General features: G+C 52.1%; 1 protein-coding gene across 5 annotated transcripts in view; it reads right to left on the bottom strand.

Annotated features, from left to right (window-relative positions):
- Frmd5 (FERM domain containing 5) overlaps positions 1-18,475 on the bottom strand; it is a 250,220-nt gene that overhangs the window by 5,115 nt on the left and 226,630 nt on the right. For 3 of the 5 annotated variants that reach the window (XM_060371877.1, XM_060371879.1, XM_060371881.1), the window contains 6 exons: positions 12,606-12,694; positions 7,850-7,913; positions 7,379-7,470; positions 5,920-5,994; positions 4,366-4,434; positions 3,515-3,621 (listed from right to left, as the gene is read on the bottom strand). In XM_060371877.1, coding sequence (XP_060227860.1) covers positions 3,515-3,621; positions 4,366-4,434; positions 5,920-5,994; positions 7,379-7,470; positions 7,850-7,913; positions 12,606-12,694 — 496 coding nt within the window. The remainder of the gene's footprint in view (positions 1-3,514; positions 3,622-4,365; positions 4,435-5,919; positions 5,995-7,378; positions 7,471-7,849; positions 7,914-12,605; positions 12,695-18,475) is intronic. The other 2 variants (XM_060371878.1, XM_060371880.1) reach the window with 1 other exon arrangement.

Raw genomic sequence — 18,475 nt, 5'->3', positions numbered from 1 at the left:
CTTGCGCCTAGGAAGAAGAGAGACAAGACACTGCCATCAGAGGACAGCCGCGTTAAACTACCCTGTTGGTGACTCCAGGAGCCGAGAACGGGGTAGGCACACATTTCTAGTAGGGTGCCTGAGCACCACAGCGTGCCACCGAGCAGTTCATGTTCTGTTCTCAACAGAAGGCCTCACCTGTAAGGTCGCTCCTATACCAGGCTCGTCTGAACAAGAAAATTCAGCCAGTACCTCTGCCCCATCTCTCCACTATCTCTCCCCCTTCCTCCTCTTTTTCTTTCTTCAACTTAAAAACAGTCTATGGATCAATTTTTATCTTTTTTGTTGTATATGGAGTGTTGTATTTAAGTTATTCAAAAATATCACCATAAACTTTAGCATTGATTATGGAATGACATCCCACTTAAAGCAATTTGTCTTGGCTTTTAAATGAAATACTCTGTTTGTTTGTCTCTCTTGTAAGTTAGCATGTAGAATGTTAAGTTCCATTATGGCACTTCGTTTTCTTTTTTTTTTTTAAAGATTTATTTATTTATACATATGAGCACTAGATTTGCATATACGCCTGCATGACAGAAGAGAGCAACAGTTCCCATTATGGGTGCTTGTCAGCCACCATGTGGTTGCTGGGAGTTGAACTCAGGACCTCTGGAAGAGCAGACAGTGCTCTTAACCACTGAGCCATCTCTCCAGCCTCCCCCCCATTACAGCATTTTCAAACAATTTTTTGTTGCCCCTCTTCTCTTCTTCACCCTATCCGCTGTTTCCCTGTACCCCCCAACTCCAACACCCGCTTCTGTACTTTCATAACACATGAGTTTTATTTCCTCAAAACGCTTCATTTTTTTTTCGGGGACACCATCTCTTGAATCCCTGTTTGGCTTCAGAGTCATTGGGTAATCAAAGATGACCTTGAGCGCCTGCTCCTGAAGGCCGGAGTGCAGGTATATGCCAGCATGCTTGGTATATGCAATGCTAGTGCTCAAACTCAGCCTTGGGCCCGTAACTCGAGTACCGTCCCAACTGGGCTACCTCCCTAACCCCTCACTGCCCCCCACCCCCACATACATGAAGATTAAAAAGGTAGACCCCACACGAGAGAAAACTTGCAGTATTTGTTTTTTAGTCAGGGTTCCCTCCCTTACTGATTTCCAGATGTATCCATTTTCTGCAAGTTTCATAACTGCAGAAAATTCATCTGTGACTATAGGAGCCACCATCCTCTCTGCCCTTCATCAGGCCCATTAGTCTCGGGGGGGCTGGGGCCAAGCAGCACGGCAAGACAGAGGTATATTTACCTTGGAGGTGCTCGAGCTGACGCCTCTGTCCAGAGGTGGCTCCCCAAGGGCTGGGGGAAACAGTTAGGACCCTAGCCTGAAGCCGGGGTCCCATCCTCAGGATGCGGATGCTTAGGGGCCGGAGGCAGTGGTTAGTCAGCCGGAGCTGGACGTGGACTCTGGTGTGGATCTTAATTAGACTCTTTCCCATGGCGGCCCAGGCAGGCAGTTCCTTCTAGGGAAGCAGCCTGGCAGGGGAGGTACGGAGAGGAAAGAGCCAGCCAGCTAGGGACCAAGAGTCCTCACCAGTTCCATGCCCTGGCAGCCCCCTCCAGCAGTGCTGTCCCTTTGGGTAGAATACTCGCTTTGCGGGACAGGGTGAGGCCGAGCTGTGAGGAGGGAGAAGCTTGGAGAGGGGAGGCCATCCTTATCAGGGGGCTGACTCAGTCAGAAGTGCTTGCATCCATAAAAAGCAATGCTTCCCAGCCTGCGGCTTGTTCCCTGAGGGCCCTGGGCGGCCCAGACTGGAAGAGGGCATGGGCCAAGTACAACTGTCACAGAAAGCAGGCAGGCCCCGTCCAGGGCCGCACGTGAGGTGAAGTCACACAGGACTGGTGGCCCCGGGGCTGTGTCTGTCCGTGTCTGTCCGTCTCCCACTACCCCCTTGGCTGAGCCCCACAGTCTGCCCTCCATAGACAAAATAGGTAAAGGAATCCTCTAAACAAGTTTTTGTTTTTAGTGTCCCTGTTTGGGGGGATTTTGTACTTCATTCAGATCGTAATGCCATGTTATTTTATTTATTTGTAATTTTTTTCCTGTTTTTAGAGAGCAGATGAAGCTTTTCTAGAAAAGTCAGAGGGCTTCTGTGATGTGCCCTCTAGGGAAGGCCGTAAGGCAGAGTGAACTGACTTCACAGCCAAAAGCACGTCCCTGGCAGTTCTGTTTGTGCCCTTTGAAGCCCCGACCCCTTCCTTCATGGCTCCTCCCTGCCGTCAGCTGTGTTTGTTAGCAGCTGATCCCTTCTCCACACTTGCAAACTGCCAGCTGGGAGGGCAGCGGGGAGAGGCTTCCCTTTAAAGTGCTTCCTGTAGCTCCCACTCCCGATCCGGGCACTTGGGAGGCTGAGGCAGGAGGATCGCCTGTGCTACAAAGTGAAGCTTTGTCAAAAACAAAACAGAAGGGGCTTTGTGTACATTAGCTTTTTTGCCATTCCCAGAGCAGGCAGGGAGGGTGCTCCTTTTTTTTTTTACAAATGAAGCAGTCATCCGTCTGCCTCAGTGGTAGCTGCCCACACAGGCTTCTTCTCAGAGTTCCGTGTCAGCCACAAGTGAATATTCAGGTCAGATTCATGGGTCACATCCTGAAACCCAAATACAAACCAGAGACCCTCTCCTGGAATGACGCTTGTTCCCACCTGAGCAGTTTTGTTTTTGAGGTAAGGTCTTGGTGTGTACATTATTCTGGCCTTTAACTCAGGATGATCCTCCTGCCTCGGCTTCCTGAATGTTCTACCTCCTGAGCACTGCGACCATCACCACATCGTCACATTGCTGGGGACTGACCTGTGTTCCCTCCCAGCCTTTGTGTAGAACCCTCTACCTTCCGTGGGGCTCTTCCCCAAGAGTCTGCTGCTATCTCTAACACAAATAAGCTGCTTTTCAAGGCTCTGGTGGACTGAGTGAGAAGATCCCCCCCAGTCTCTGGTGCTCAGCACCCGGTGGGGGTCTTGAGGTTTAGGAGGTGCGGCCTTGCTGTTGGAAGCATGCCACTGGGGGTGTGATTTGAGGTTACAGAGCTTCGGGCCACTTACAGTTCTGCCTCTACTCTGTGCTTGTATGAAGATGTGGGCTCTCAGCTTCCTGTTCCTGCTGCCAGGCCGGCAACTTGCCGCAGTGCCTTCCTGCCATGAAACACTCTTAGCCCTTGGGAACCTTGAGCCAAAATAAACGTGTGTGTGTGTGTGCGTGTGCGCACACATGTTTTCAAGACAGGGTTTCTCTGTGTAGCCCTGGCTGTCCTGGAACTCACTCTGTAGACCAGGCTGGCCTCAACCCCAGAGTTCTGCCTGCCTCTGCCTCCTGAGCACTGGGATTAAAGGCGAGCTCCACCACCGCCCAGCTCAAAATAAACTTGCGTTGTACTGGTCGGAGAGTAACTAATCCAGCCCCTGAGAAGGCACCTGGCCTTCATGTTACGTGCATAGTCAGCAGCATCATTTCTAGGGAGTCCAGACTCACCTTCCATGATGGAGATGTGCACAGCTCTTCTTCGTGTCCTGGGGACGCTGCTCAGCCGTGGTCCGTGGGTTATGGAAGGGCAGCTGCGGCTGGGAACCATCCCTGCTCTGAGATGAAATGGGAAGAGAACCACTCCGCCAGTGCACAGGTAGGGGTGTCCAGACATTAACAAATTCTCCTGGCCTTCGGCCCCTGAGTCCCCCTCCCTCCCTTTCACTGGACACCCAGCCTTTCCTTTCCGCAGCGTGGCAACAAGTGTCTTGGGGGACAGAGCCCCGGATGAGACATGACCTTGAGACGTGTCTGAAAACGGTACTAGCAGTTTCCAAGAGGCTGCGTGGGGGAGGCTGTGTTCAGAGGCAGGTAATAATTTCCTGTTCCCAGAAGTACAGGCTGCTGGGCAAATCCTAGCCCTCTTAGCCAGTCCATGTAAAGTCTATCAGGCTCAGGGCAGGCTTCTAGAAATATGTGATTTATGGATGCACATGATAGGGATCGTGAGGTTATTTGAGGCTTTTTGTCATGGAGTAATTCCAGAACAGCCAAGCGTCATCACTTTGCCACATCTTTCATAGATGCTCCATGTCAAGGACAGGAAGGGTCCAGCCGAACTGCTACGTGAGGAGCCCCAGGCTCTGCTGCACTGTCTTCCCTTGTGTGGTCACGGGCTGTATACTGGCTCCCGTGTCCCAGCTAACACAGGTTCCGTCCCTTTTCCGCCCTCTACCTCCTCTTTTGGTATCTGTTTGGTCGGAAGCTTCACAGAGCTTGGCTCGCTAGGTTTTTAGGGATTCTGGGGTCTCAGTTGGAACTGGTTCAGAAGGGCCTGTCGGGCAGGCCCTTCTACCTACCTGTGTATCTCTGGCGGCTCCCGTTTGATCTTGGCACTTGACTCCATTACTTCCTTTGCCACTCGGCCACTGTGAAGTGGGAAAGTAAAAACGAACGGTAAGAAAGACAGTGATCGGGACTAGGCTCGGAGATCTCAGGTGCTCTGGCCAAGTCAGGAAAAAGCCAGTGGCCTACCCATTCCCCAAGGCTTCAGTCACTGTGGAACGCTTCCTGGCTGGGCAAAGAGTTCTAGCCCCCCATGATGGCTTAGCTTAGCTCTTCATCGCTAGGGTCTCTGGGATCACCTCTCCACCTTGTTGTTGTTGTTGTTTGTTTGTTTGAGACAGGGTCACATTAGGTAGTCCTGGCTGCCCTGGAGCTCTCTTATGTAGAGCAGGCTGGCCTCAAACTCACAGAGATCTGCCTCTGTGGGATTAAAGATATGCACCGCCCATGCCCAGCTCCACTCTTAATTGGGAAGGAGTCCTCCAGTCTTGATACTGGGAATCACCAGGAAAAAGTCCAAAGAAGTTTGACCTCAGAGAGGGTACACGCAGCGCATTCTCCCAGTTCTTGCTTTGCTGATGCTACTGTGACGGCTAACTCCTGGGGTATATCGCCATTAGAAATGGTGGGTCTGTGAGAGGAGGTGACCAGTCATGAAATGTAAGAAGCCTCAGGTCACCTCACTGTACCCTCCCGGCATCGGGAGCCTCCGAGCCAGCAGACATCCTAAGTTATGCTTTAAGTCTTAATTGCTTTGCTTAAAGGACCTATAAAACGGACTGGAGAAATGGCTCAGTGGTTAAGAGCCCTGGCTGCTCTTCCAGAGGACCCGGGTTCAATTCCCAGCACCCACATGGCAGCTCACAACTGTCTGTAACTCCTGTTCCAGGGAATCTGACCTCCTCACCAATGCAAGCAAACACCAATACACAGAAAATAAAAATAAATTAAAAAAAAAAGACCTATAAAACAAGAATGCCTCTGACCTGTAAGCCCCACTTGGCCGACGACAGAGAACCTCCTGGGATGCTGGGGGCTGGCCATATAAGGTACCAACCACCCATGCATTTTTGCTTCTGCAAACAAGCTTTTGCAGTTGGTTGCTCCAACTGCTCAAGATGTGTGTGATCACACATAGGAAATCCAGAAGTACATTGGAATGTATGCTTGCCCCTGATTTGATGAAGGCAGGAAGGATGTAATATTCTGCCTTTATAAGCCCCTGTCTAATGTAATTTAGCACCATACTCTGGGAATCCTGGGTATGGACCTGACTAGTGTCCATCGTCCTGGCCAGTATTTAATACAGCTTGCTTCAAATTTGCCTAAAAACTTGAGGTAGGAGCCTGATTCTCACTTGGTCGGTTAAATACAATGAGGGCAGAAGAGACCCACAGACAGACAGAAAGCTCCCGAGGATTAGAGTAAAAGGCTCCGAGGGATTGGGAGGAAGCCCCAGGCCCTGGAGAGCTCTGGTTTATCTGTCTCAGGGGATAAGGTACCCAGAGCGTGCTCTAGAGGAGGGACTGGAAAGAGATCTAGAATGGCTACTTACTGTCACTATTTACCTGTATCGGAACCGGCTCCCTTTGAAGAATAAATTGCTGCTGGACACTGTGCGGACTTGGCTTGACTTCTCCAGCCTGCGACAAAGGAAAGGTTAAGTGACACATGGCCCAAGCCACCTCATAAGTTAATGGGAGATGGGCAAGTAGCTCTCTGCGAAGGCTACCTCAGACTTCCCTTCAGATTCAAGAAAAAGCCCTGGGTAGCTTCTTCCCGGGGCTGCTTCCGAATTCCCAGGGCGATGCCAACCTTTCAGGGCTTTCCTGTGTGCTAGGGAGACCCAGGGGAGCACATCCTTCCTGGGCCGCTCCTAGGAGTTTGTCTCAAATTTGCTTCTCTCTAGGTTCATGCAACTGACCAAACCTGGGCCCTGTCCTCACAGGTGAAGGAGACAGCAGCCAAAGAACACCGTCTCTTTGGCCTTTTCAACAGCGGGGAGACTGAAACTTGCTAAAGTCTCCCCCAAGTGACCCCCAAGTCAGAAGGAAGCCCACACGAGGTGGTATACATGCTGCCCATTCAGTTTACCCTGTGCTAGTAGCAAGTCCCTCACACAGCTTTGGGGCTGAGGCGCCGGCAGCTGGCGAGGGATCTGTTCTGCTGGCTGGAGTCAGCTGTCTGAGGAGAGCAGTTCTGGTTTCCCCAGACTCCTTCTGGATAGTAGAGCTATCCCCCAATACTGGCTTATCACAGCTGATAGCAAGGGTCGCCTTAACTTAGCCCGGTCGTATGTCACACCGGGTTTTTTTTTTTTGGACATAGGGTCTCATGTAGCCCAGTCTATCCCACAACTCAGGTTGTAGCTGAGGATGACCTTCAACTGATTCTTAGGTCTCTGGCTCCTGAGAGCTGAGATTACAGGCATTTGTTACCATGCCCTGTTCAGGCAACGCGGAGGATTGAACCCAGCACCTCACTCCTGCAAGGCCAGAACTCCAGCAAGTGACCTGCACCCCCAGCTCAGAGCATCTAGTAAATCAGTGCATTTCCCTGGCATCACCTCAGCCTCTCTGGACCGTATCTTTGTGCACTTTACATTCCACAGAAATGTTCTTAATCAGAGAAAAGTGGATGCAGGATTCCCCCAGACTCCTCCAGGCTCTCTGGCAAGCAGTTACCTCTGGCTCAAACCTGGCTTCTCAGTAGCAGGCCACGTGGCCACCTAGCCTAGGCTCCTGGGCACTCGGCCCTGAACTACCCACCAGGAAGGAGACCCCAGGGTCTCCCCAAGGCTGAGGTCTGAGGTCAGGATGCTGCTCTAGGTTATGGGGGGTCTTTCATGGCACTCTTGTCTTCTAGGCCTTCCAGGGCACCACAAGGCAGTGATTCAAATTAAGACACCCATTGGGCCTTCGCTGTAACACCAGAACCACTCTGCTGGTTTCCTGCTTCTCAAGGTTGGCCTGCCTGTTCCTCTACCTCTAGAGGCAGCTTTGCGGGCCCCATCACGTGTCCACTCACTTGTAGAAGGCTTGGTTCTCGATTCCACATTTCCAGAGGTGCTTGCAGGCTTCTGGAGTTGGAGCAAAATATGTGAGAATGATTTTTTTTTCCTGTAGAAAAAAAAAAAAAATCCCATAGAGACACAGCTGAGGAGGGTGGTGAAGCCCAGGAGCCTGTCTCCTGTGTGCTGCTGGGGCCCCTCTAGCAGGTGGCTGGCACTGTCTCATACCTGGTAAGCCTAACAAAGCCCAGGCGAGAAGCAGAAAGCCCCCCTGGCATTCCCCACAGGACGGAGAACCTCCTTTAACTACGTTTCCTGAGGTCCAGCCACTTGAGTGGACCCTCCAGGCCTTCCCACCCTACACTGCTCCACCTTAACCTCAGCCAAGGAGGCAGATGGCGTCCTCTGTCTGGACTCCTCACTCCTGGCTCCAGCCACGAGGGACCACCGCCCCCACCCTCCCCGAAGAGGGGGAAGCCAGCACTCACCTCTTTCTGACTTACGTATAAATAGAAAGTCTTTCCTTCGAATTTCAGCTTGGTCACCTCGTTCCTAGAAGCACAGAGAGAGTGCCCGTCACCTGCCGTGGGCCGCTTCTTCGCAGCCGGCCAATGCACAGCCCACCCGACTGGAAGGGGCTCCAGGCACAGACACAGTATTAGCCAAAATTAGAACTGAAAACGAGACAGTGGTGCAGTGGCCCTGGAAAACAGTCACTGGGACAGGTCAACCCCCAAGTTTCCAGTCAGCCACGCTGTAATACTAGGAGGACTTAGGGCTCATCGACAGTGGCTAGGAAAGTTTGCAAACGTTTGCAAGGGAAGTGAGTGCGGGGGAGTGGGGGGGGCATTTCGGGATTCGATTCGTAACCCAGGTGCGTTATCTGAGGGGACTGTCGATTATAAGATGCCGCAGGCAGCTGACCAGGCCAGTGTTGAAGGTAATGGCCAAATACTGAAATACAATGCATCCAGGTTCTGAGGGGGGAGGGGGGCGGGGCGGAGGCTTTCAGGTGACTGTGCCACTGGGTGGAAAGTGCAGTTTAATGCGGACAGATGTCAAACAATCTCAGGGAAAGGTGGAGCCACATACCAAAAAGAGAGGACAGATTACATGGAACAGTCATGCAGCGTACTGACCAGGAAAGGGGTTTAGGGGTTATTGTAGAAAAATCCTTGAAGCCACCAGCCCAGTGAATGGCTGCAGTAAAAGAGGCAAACAGGATACTGGGGTACGTCACCCGTGGGACAGACACAAATCAGAAGAAGTGACATGGTTACTGTACATGGCACGGCCTAGCCCTCGCCTCCACAAACTGCTCTCAGTCTCTGTCACATTTACGCGGTGGGAGGAGAACCGCTTGGGATTTGGATCTCCCCGAGAGCCGCAAGACTGGGCCTCCCCCTCAGCCACTCCTGTGTGCCCAGCTCGGGGCCTGATCCCCCACTGCAGTTTATTTTTCTGCCTGCCACCCCTCAGGAGGTCCGGTCCCGCACAGCTGCCACCCCTCGCATCCTGTCGTCTCTAGGGGGCATCTCAGTATCCTGGTAGGTTGTAAAAAGGCAGTGATAACCAGGTACCTGGTTTACGGCTGGGCAGCACGGGGCAGGGGGGTGTGTGTGGCTTGTTCTCACCAAGAAGTCATGACTGACTGGGTCAGGGTGACACTTTGCAGCCTCCCACTACAGGTTTGAACCAGTCAAAGCCTCTCTGTGTCATCTCCCCTGTCACTTTTGACCAACCATCTTATACTCAGGTAGAATACAAGAAGCAAAGAGTGTGGCAGATGGGTTTACTCTTTGCTTTTTTTTTTTGAGACGGGTCTCACTGTGTAGCCCTGGCTGTCCTGAAACTCACTGTGTAGACCAGGCTGGACTTGACATATAGGTCATTCTCCTGCCTCTGACTCCTGAGTGTGCCTGTGTGTGCCATCACACCTGGCCTACGAGTTCCTTTTTCCTGTTGAATGAGAGGTTGGGTTTACCTCGTTGACTCTGAAGTTGGGACAAGAGGGAGAGGGTGCGTGGGAGAAAGTCTGGGAGGCAGGGATAACTCAGGGACTGAGTGTCTGTTTCACAGATGACCTGATGTCTAGACATGAGGCTCTGGTGAGAATGGAACCCTTTCAAGGAACACCGAATAGTACAGACACTCAGGCAGCAAATGACCTGTACAAGGAGAGCAGTGGCCCAATCCTGTCCAGTCTTCTGAAAAGCATTTTTGCTGGCGAGGAGAGGTCAGACCCTCACTTTGTCACAGAGAAAGTACCGCGATGGTGAGAGCCGACTCAGGGGAGCCTGGGATGCAGGTGTGTTGGCTACCCCATGAAACCAGCTGCCTTGTGAATGGGACCCAGTGCCACATGTCTGAGGAGGGGTTTCTTGAGGACTCGGCCATACTGCCATCCCCCACAAGGACAAGCTGGGGTAGGAAGGTGGCTGGTGTGTCTGTCAGAGGGAGCACAGGAAAAGATGACTGCAACATCCCGAGAAGAAAATTCATGAGAAAACAACTCTTCTCACGCCATGCTTCACTCTTCTAGGGAAGATAACGGAAGCAAGAGAAGGACTAGATTTCCCTAACCAAACTCTCCTGGACCAAGGGAAGCCATGCATCCAACCTGCTTGTCAGAAGAGCTAGCTAGCTTAGAAATGGCAGGCCGAGGTCCAGTTCAAAACGAGAACCACAGGGGTTCAACTTTGTGTTCTCCCAAACGTCCACCCTAGCTTTGGACTCTTAGATTTGTGCGTTTACTGTGGAGTGCCTGTACAAGTGAGGGAGCCAGAAAGGGCCCATAATTAGAGAGGAGAGAAGGAACCTTTAGAGAGGGTAGCAGAATGTGTATGGAGAGAGAGAGAGAGAGAGAGAGAGAGAGAGAACGTGTTCTGGTTCTGGGAGTTACAGTGGGGGTGGATGATGGTGAGGGATGAGGGGATGGGAGGGTGAGTTAACTAAAATAAAGCATGTATGATAAAAAAAAAAAAAAACCTTATGGAACACTACCACTTTGTAAACAAATTTTAAAATACACTTATTTAAAAAAAAAAGGTTTGAACAGAGGTACCTTGTATGGGTAGACAGTTCTTTCCCCAAAGGCCTGAGTTATTGGATGAAAATCCCAGGGCCAGTGTGGGATAATCTCCCACTAGTGCCTGGTTAGGGAGGCACCCCCAAGCATGGTTACAGAGCATAGAGAAATCAACCTGGAAACTTCCTTCTGTGTAGCTTTCATGGTGCCGAAAGGTGACAGAGAGTTACCGATGGGCTCAGCCAGTGATGGGCCCTGCAGCTACAACATTAACTTGCCAGGCAGTATGTGCCCACCGGTGCCCAACAGTGGCATGACCGTTAGAGCATAGCCAACTTTTTGATTGGATTTGAGGCCTGCTTCACAGGAATGCATGCCTGATGCTGTAGAAACATCCAGAAGGCCGTAGCTGATGAGGTCCTGGGTTCTGCTACTGTTGCTTCCCTGAACAGCCATGTCAGGCTGCTTTCTAAATATCTGTATTTACACCCCCTTAGGTCAGTGCTCGGCCTCGGTCAGCGGAGCTGCTTTTTGCAGTGAGCAGTAGTTAATGCAGAGGATTCATAACTGGCCGGAGTGCAGCCAGCAAGCGGCTGCTGAGTGCTCAGCTCTCGGTGAGGTGAGGTAGCTACAGCAACCCCCGTGAGGCGCGGGGAACACGGCGGAAGGACAGGTGGGGATAGGTGAGGGCCAGAGGATGGGGGACGGTGCTGTGAGCTGCTGTTTCCTGGACATGGTGCGGCGATTGCACTCACGCACACGCAGCGCACAGCCCTCACAAGAGCAAACCTGCTAGTAAACAGCCCAGGTGGGGGAGGGGCACGTGAGGAGCCAAGTTACCTGAGGACCTTCTGGCAACTGAGTGTGTGTGTGTGTGTGTGTGTGATTTTCTTTGGGGTCTGTGCGGCTACTGGTGGGTCGCACATGCAGGCAGCACTGATCTGACTCTGGGTTACATTTTAAATGGGGAGGGGAGCTGCTGTGGAAACAGCTCGGCAAGAGCCGCTGCCAAGCCTGGTGACCTGAGTTCAATTCCAGGACCTACGTGGTAGAAGGAGAGAACAGACTCTGAAAAACTATCCTCTGACCATCACACGTGTGCAGTGGTGTGTGTGTGACCACACGTACAAAATACGTAAATGTAATTCAAAAAGTTTTTTTTTTTCTAGCTATTCGGTGGTGGCAATTCGCCTTTGATCCCAGCACTGGGGAGGCAAGGTGGATTTTTCTTGAGTTCGAGGCCAGCCCTGGTCTACAGAGGACAGCCAGGGCTACACAGAGAAAGCCTGTCTCAAAAAAAGATCAGATTTTTTTCTTTTTAAAGGACATAAAAAGTGCTGGACACGGCAGCACACACCTTTAATCCCAGCACTGGGGAGACAGAGGCTGGTGGATTTCTATGAGTTTGAAGCCTGGTCTCCACAGTAAGTTCCAGGACAGCCAGGGCTATAGAGAGAAATGCTGTCCCAAAAAAAAAAAAAAAAAAAAAAAAAAAAAAAGCCACAAACAAATGAAAATAAACCAAAACCAAAACCAACAAAAAAAGAGGACATGAAGGGGGCCAGGCATGTGTTGGGGTGTGTGGGGTCCTCCGGGGGAGTGACAGGAGGGGTTGGGGTGGAAACTATCAAGATACATTGTACCTATGTACAGAATTGTTAAAAAAAATCCAAGTATTTTAAGAAAAATATTACGGGTGCTCATTGTTGAGTCTCTAGACGAGAATGGCAGATGTTTGTATGGATGGGGCAGCAAATATGTCCCAGGATGTTCAAATGTCAATCAACACAGAACCTGTGCCCAGCCAAGCCCCCACAACAAAACAAGGAGGGGAAGCAAGGGCAGAGTAGTAAGGGCCCCGGGCCATGGACTGAGATGACCCTGAATGGCCTTAATGATGCTGGCTGTGGCCCTCAGCGACTGATGGACTCCAACACTTGGGGGCCCCCTTCCCTTAGCTTGGCTCCAGTGCAGGCTTCCCCCGAGATCACACCCCAGGGCCCTCTGTGTCTGCAGAGGCTGCTGGCTCCCAGTGACACCCTCTGAAAGAACACAGTCCCTCGGAAGAAAAACACTGCCTTGGCCAGTTCATTCTCAAGGCTTTGGAGGAGGCTGCAAAACACAGCCGCCCACACAGACAGAGGGCCTAGGTACCACAGCCCTCCCCAGTTAGTGATGTGCAAGGAGCCAGTCCTGGAACGAAGACAGACACTCACCATTTAATGAAGTGGACTCTCTTGTTCCCTTGAAGAACAACAAACCCGAAAGGAGTGAAGGCCAGAAACGCAGCATTTCCCGACACATCCTGTAAAAGGGAAAGATTTTTCACTGCGCCAGGAGGTGCAGGTACAGGGGAGAAAGGGTACAAAACACACTGTTCTACTCTGTGCAAAAAACCTTTAGTCCCAGCACCCAGGAGGTGGAGGCAGGAAGATCAGAGGTTCCAGGTCCTCTTCAGCTACATAGTGAGTTCAAGATCGGGCTAGGCTGCGTGAGAAGCCCGTCTCAAGAACCACAGACAGACACCCACGCTATTCAGAGGAGAAGCAGGGTAGCTGCCTTTTAGTGGGTCACAGTCGGAGCTCAGGGCATTTAAGAGCACAAGACCATGGCTCGAGGCCCGGTCTTGCTTCTTGCCAGGGGAGCCTGGGTGCGATGGGAACTGTACACTGGGTACAGAGAGAATGCCAAGACCTTATGTGTTACTGGCGGGATTGTAAAGTTGTACGGTCGCTTCAGGATAGAGCTGGGAAGTCCAGATGCTCAGACACGGTTACCACAGGACCCAACAGTTCCACTTTTAGGCGTAGACCCAAGAGAGCTTTAACATGTCTAGAGGGGCACGGATGTTAACAGCTCTCTACACAGCCAAACAACGAGGGCATTTCCAGTCCAGCTGGCAGAGAAAAACGTTCGCCAACTGCTGGGCGAATAAGCGAGAGGCAGATGGCGTTGCACTGGAATATTATTCAGCAGTAAAGAGGGAGGAGGACCTCAGGTAAACAACATGACTGAATCTTTCTGGGGATCCTAAAAATAGTCTAAAATTAGATGGTGGTGGTGACTGTGATTTACTAAAAACCACTGGAGTGCACTCTTAGAAGGATGAATTTTATGACAGGTGAAGTGTGTGTGAATGTATGTATGTAAATGGTTACCAGTCAGGCCCGTAACCCTAGCTTCTCCCAGGGCTGAGGCAGGAAGATTCTAAATGAAAGGTCTGCCTAGGCTACAGAGCAAGTTCAAGGTCAGCCTGGGTAACTCAGTAAGAAGTTAAAGAACAAGGTTAGGGATGTGAATCAGTGGCAGAGCACTTGCCTGGCATGTGCCAAGCCCTAAGCTCAGCCGCAAGCACTGCCAAGACAAGACAAGATGAATGAGCTAATGGTCGGGCTATCACCATCTTGGTACCTCTGATGCCGAGGGATTCCTACCTCAGGGGCGTTTAGATGGAGACAGAAGCAGCGGCAACCGGCTGAGTGGAACCACAGGCCGGGAACCACAGGCTGCCGGTCTGTCTGTCGGCACCAGGCTTGAGATTTTGCTGAGCAAGTGGGATGCAGATGTGTCAGAAAGAGTGGGGCTTGCTACCCTCACGTGGAGGAGTGCCACGCGGAAGAGGCTGACCAGTGGATGGAGACATGGGGTGAGGGTCTGCTTTCAGGATACACGAGTGATGATGGAGATGGCTAGAAAACTCTGCTATCAAAGTGGGTAGTTCTGGTTTCTCTCATCTTCCAAGCTTTCCACCCTGGCATACATATTTAGCCTGACTGGCCTTAGAGACACTGGATCCCCTGCAGGGCCCAATGAGCCTTGCCTCGAGGGAAAATGTATTTGCTTAATTTAAAGCTGCCTCACAGAGTCAGGCTTGCAAGTGTGAGAATCTCAGCCCAGGCATAGGCACCATTATTTCCTCAGGGTTGTGCACATCCAGACACCTGGATGCTAGGCCTTTGGGTTAAGCACAGTGTCGCTTAACCCAAAGGCCTAGCGAGAGCTTTTAAAAGAAGACGTAAGCCTGGTTCCTTCTGTCGTCACATGGCCGGGCTTCCTCCTGCCTGTCACCAGTGCCGAAGGTAACAGCATGAGTACCAGGCACGGCACACAAACATGGTTCCTGCCAGGAGGCAGCGGGTCTACCTTAGCTGATTTGGCATAAACACGGGTCAAGGCAAGTGGCATTTGTGGGGAGAATGCCCGAGGGAGGCAGCCGATCTCAGATATAGGGTGCACATTGGGAAGCTTTCTGTCCCTGTGCAGGATGGACCCACAGACGCACGGAGAGAGACCTCAGTGGTGTAGAACAGGCTATCAGGAGTATAGCAGATATGGTGTTAGCACTGTGACGTGGGTCAGAGGGGGCCCTGGGCTATGGCAGGGGAAGTACATGCTTTCAGGGATAAGAGAAGGCTTGAGCAGGCAGACATAGGAAGGGTATCTCATAACATCTTCTGAGACACAGGGAAAGGCCTAGAAGGAAGAGCAGCTAGAGCAGTGGTCCTCAGCCTCCCTAAGGCTGCGGCCCTTTGATACAGCTCCTCATGTTGTGCTGATCCCCAGCATGAACTGATTTTCACTGCTACTTCACAACTGTAATTCTGCTACTGTTATGAATCGTAAAGGGAATCACTCATCCTCAGAGCTTGCCACCCTGGTACACACATCTGTGTTCTCTGATGGCCTTAGGTGACCCTTGAGAAAACGGCTGGGCTAGGGGGATAGGGGAGGTCAGCCTGGAGAAGGAAAGTGGAGCAGCGGGAGTCAGGTGGCTGGAGGGCCTCTGCTGCGTCCACCTGTCCATCTTGCCCCATCAGCAATCAGGCAGAAAGGTGCCCGTGCCATGGGCCTGTTAGGCTCAGGTCTGGCTGTGCTGCATGACTGTAGCCAAGTCCCTTGATGTCTCCACATTTAAGTCAGTGCTGTTACCTCAGAAGTTCTACAAAGTGGACGACCGTGGATGCGCATGGCCGTGTCACTATGAGCATAGCTACTAAAGCTGTTGAACAGACAAACGCTAACATCTGACTTTCTTTCCTTCAATGTCGACAGTTGAGGTTCTCTTTGCTTGCTTGCTTGTTTGTTTTTAGAGAGAGTGTTTCTCCGTGTCGCCTTGGCTGTCTTGGACTCGCTGTGGAGACCAGGCTGGCCTCGAACTCACAGCGATCCGCATGCCTCTGCCTCTAAGAGTGCTGAGATTACAGGTGTGTGCCACTGTGCCTGGCTTAAGGTTTTCAGGTTGGGAAATGGGTGTGGGAGCTAGGCCGAAAAGGCAGGTCTTGGAGCAGGAAGATCGGGTCGTGATGAACTTGCATCGAGCAAGAGGAAGAAGGGGTTAGAGGTTAGAGGCTGCAATACAGTAGGAGCAAGTGAGACCCACGGCAAAGGCCAGAGGTGGGTGATGCCTGCCAGCCGTGTGACCTGACACCCTCGGGCAGCCTCCCGCTGGTCCTGCAACCAGACAAGGACACTCCGGCAGAAAGCAGCCGTCAGCATGCCCAGGGCCAACGCTGGCTTCTTAATCAGTCCAGGAGCCCAGAGCCCAGGCAAGGCATCCTGCCCTCATTTAATTATCAGAACGATCCCTCTTCTGTCCTCCCTGGGGCTGCATGCCCCAGATTCCCTGGGCCCAGTCACTGCCTCCCTGTTAATAGAAATCATCAGTATTTATTACACCGAGTGTGCCGGCTTATTTCAGCTCTCCTTGTAGTGACATTAAGGGGAGCGCTTGCTAGCCCGTTGCCGAGGTGAGGCTACTTGGTGATAAGAGTGAGGACTTCTCAATTGCTCTCCCCCTCAGAAGGCTGAGGAAACACGGCCAGACCCTAAAACAAGGACCCGGGGGGTCATGTCTTGAGTCTGCGGTGGGGCCCTGACATGGCCCAGACCAGCAGGCAGCCCAGGTCTGGGAATGTGGGATAAAAGTCCAATGAGGCAGCTGTTCTTTCCCCTCCCACACAGTCAGGCTTCTCTCCTATAGGGCTGCAAAACAACGGAAATGACAGTTTAGATTTTTTCTCTGCCACTCAGGGCCTTTCGAACTCCGGCTTTCTGGTGCGTCAACTTTCTTATCTACAGGACGGAGAGAAGAGGGCCCACCCTGAGACTGGCCTCAGAGTCAGTGAAAATTACCATGAAAGTACCCACCAGCCCTGAGTGGGACGGGGACCCTGCGTGGCCTCCCCTCCCTCTTCTCTAGGAGTTGAAAAGCTATGGCACGTGGGATTGGGCCATACAGAGAATAGAGCCTGGTTCCCTCTTGCAGCCTCCTCAATCTCTGGGTGCCCAAGATGGGACTAAGTTGTCAAAGCCAAGGCTGAGCCAGGAGTCCACAGCTCTGGAGTACACATGACCTGAGGCTGGACAACAGTCTGGCTATCCGGGTTCACGGTTTCCATGGGCCATAGCAAAATCATACCCCCTGAGGTCGGCTGGCATGCCTGGGGCACTGCCTGCCTACGCACCCCTCTGATGGAAGGCCTCAAGGGGACTGGACTCTAACACTGAAGGGATCTGATAGCTTCTAATGAGCACACTGTCTTCGGGGGTGTGGGTACACGACTGTGAGAACTTCAGGGCTGGTTTTGTATAGGGAAGGCTGTACTCGTGTGATAGCTGGTTTTTTGAGGTCTAGAATGACAGACCACGGGGAACAAGTACCCGCCTATTGCTTGCTAACCCGGCAGATGAGAAGAGTGAGGATCAGAACTCAGCAAGGCCCCAACAGTTGGTCAGGACTGGAGCTTAGAGCCAGATGCCCGCAACTCTTCTGTCCTGTGAGGTCCCTGCCTCCTGCTGAGAGCGTCTAAGCAATCGACAGAGTAGCTAGAAGATTTTTGTGTTTTAGACAGCATCTTACTTGTGTAGCCTGGAAAGCAGGCTGGCTTAGAACTCACAGAGATCCATTTGATTCTTCCTCCTGGGCGCTGGGATTAAAGCCACGAGCCTCAGGCTTGGCTAAATGTGCAGGCCAGGCTGGTCTCAAACTACTGATCTTCCTGCCTCTGCCTCCTCAGCATTTGCTACCAGTGTGCGCCATCACAACCAACCTACACCAGTTTGGTTACACAGAGGGCATATATTTAGGAAGCGTTGCTAACTCCTTACCTCATCTACAGCATGTAGGCGTGTGTAGATGTGCCCACGCCTGCTGGCCCTGAGGACACAGGCCTGCCTGGCAGCGAGGTTCACAGTGGACAGGTGTGTGTGTGTGTGTGTCGGGGGGGGGGTTTGCATTCCACAGTGCCCTCCAGGTTTTTATTACTTCATAGGCAAAGTGAAATCTCCTCACCAGGGCTTTGCCCCTTGTGCCCCTTAATTTTCTTCTATGTTGGAGTGTCTCCCCTCCCTCCAAATTCAGATGCTGAAGTCCTAGCTCCGAGTACTGGGAACATGACCTTTTTTTGGAGATACGGTCTTTAGAGATTAAAATTAAGCCAGGGCCGTGAGATGGAGCCCAAGTCAGTGTAACTGGTGGCCTTTGAGAAGGGGGAAGATTCTTAGACATGGACCCAGCGGAGGCAGGACAATGGGAAGAGGCAGGTGAAGGGGATGGCCACCACCAAGCTGAGCCGGCTAGGACGGAGCCTTCTCTCAGGGCCCTCAGAAGGAAGCGACCCCCTCCGAACCACGGGGCAGCGCTTCCGGCCCCTAGCAGAGGCAAGACCTGGTTTAAGCCACTGCTTGAACGTTGTGATCGTCACCCTGGGAACGCATCAAGCCTTTGCTTACACCGTCCCTTCAGCTAGGAGGAAGACCACCCTGACCTTGTCTGGCTCCCAGTCTTAGAGCTGTTGGCACTGTGGGCGGTGACCAGCTTGTCAAAGCAACATGGACGGGAAGGAAGGTCTCCCTGCTCACAGAGATGGGCATCTCTGAAGGGCCAGGGATTTCCCAGGCAGCATCCCTGGCTGGTTCCCGCTTCACCCTCACAGGTACATAATGCAGTCAGTGTGACCCCACTCAGTTCCACGTGGGACGCGCGCCACCGCGGTCAGTGAAACCCTCTCTTGGAAAGAAACCAGATCACGGGTCAGGAAAGGATGGGCGGTTGCTGAGCGCCTGCTGATGGCTTCCTGCGGGGCCC

Source organism: Meriones unguiculatus, chromosome 18 (assembly GCF_030254825.1).
Source record: "Meriones unguiculatus strain TT.TT164.6M chromosome 18, Bangor_MerUng_6.1, whole genome shotgun sequence".
Lineage (NCBI taxonomy): Eukaryota > Metazoa > Chordata > Mammalia > Rodentia > Muridae > Meriones > Meriones unguiculatus.
This window is presented reverse-complemented; position numbering and strand designations above follow the sequence as displayed.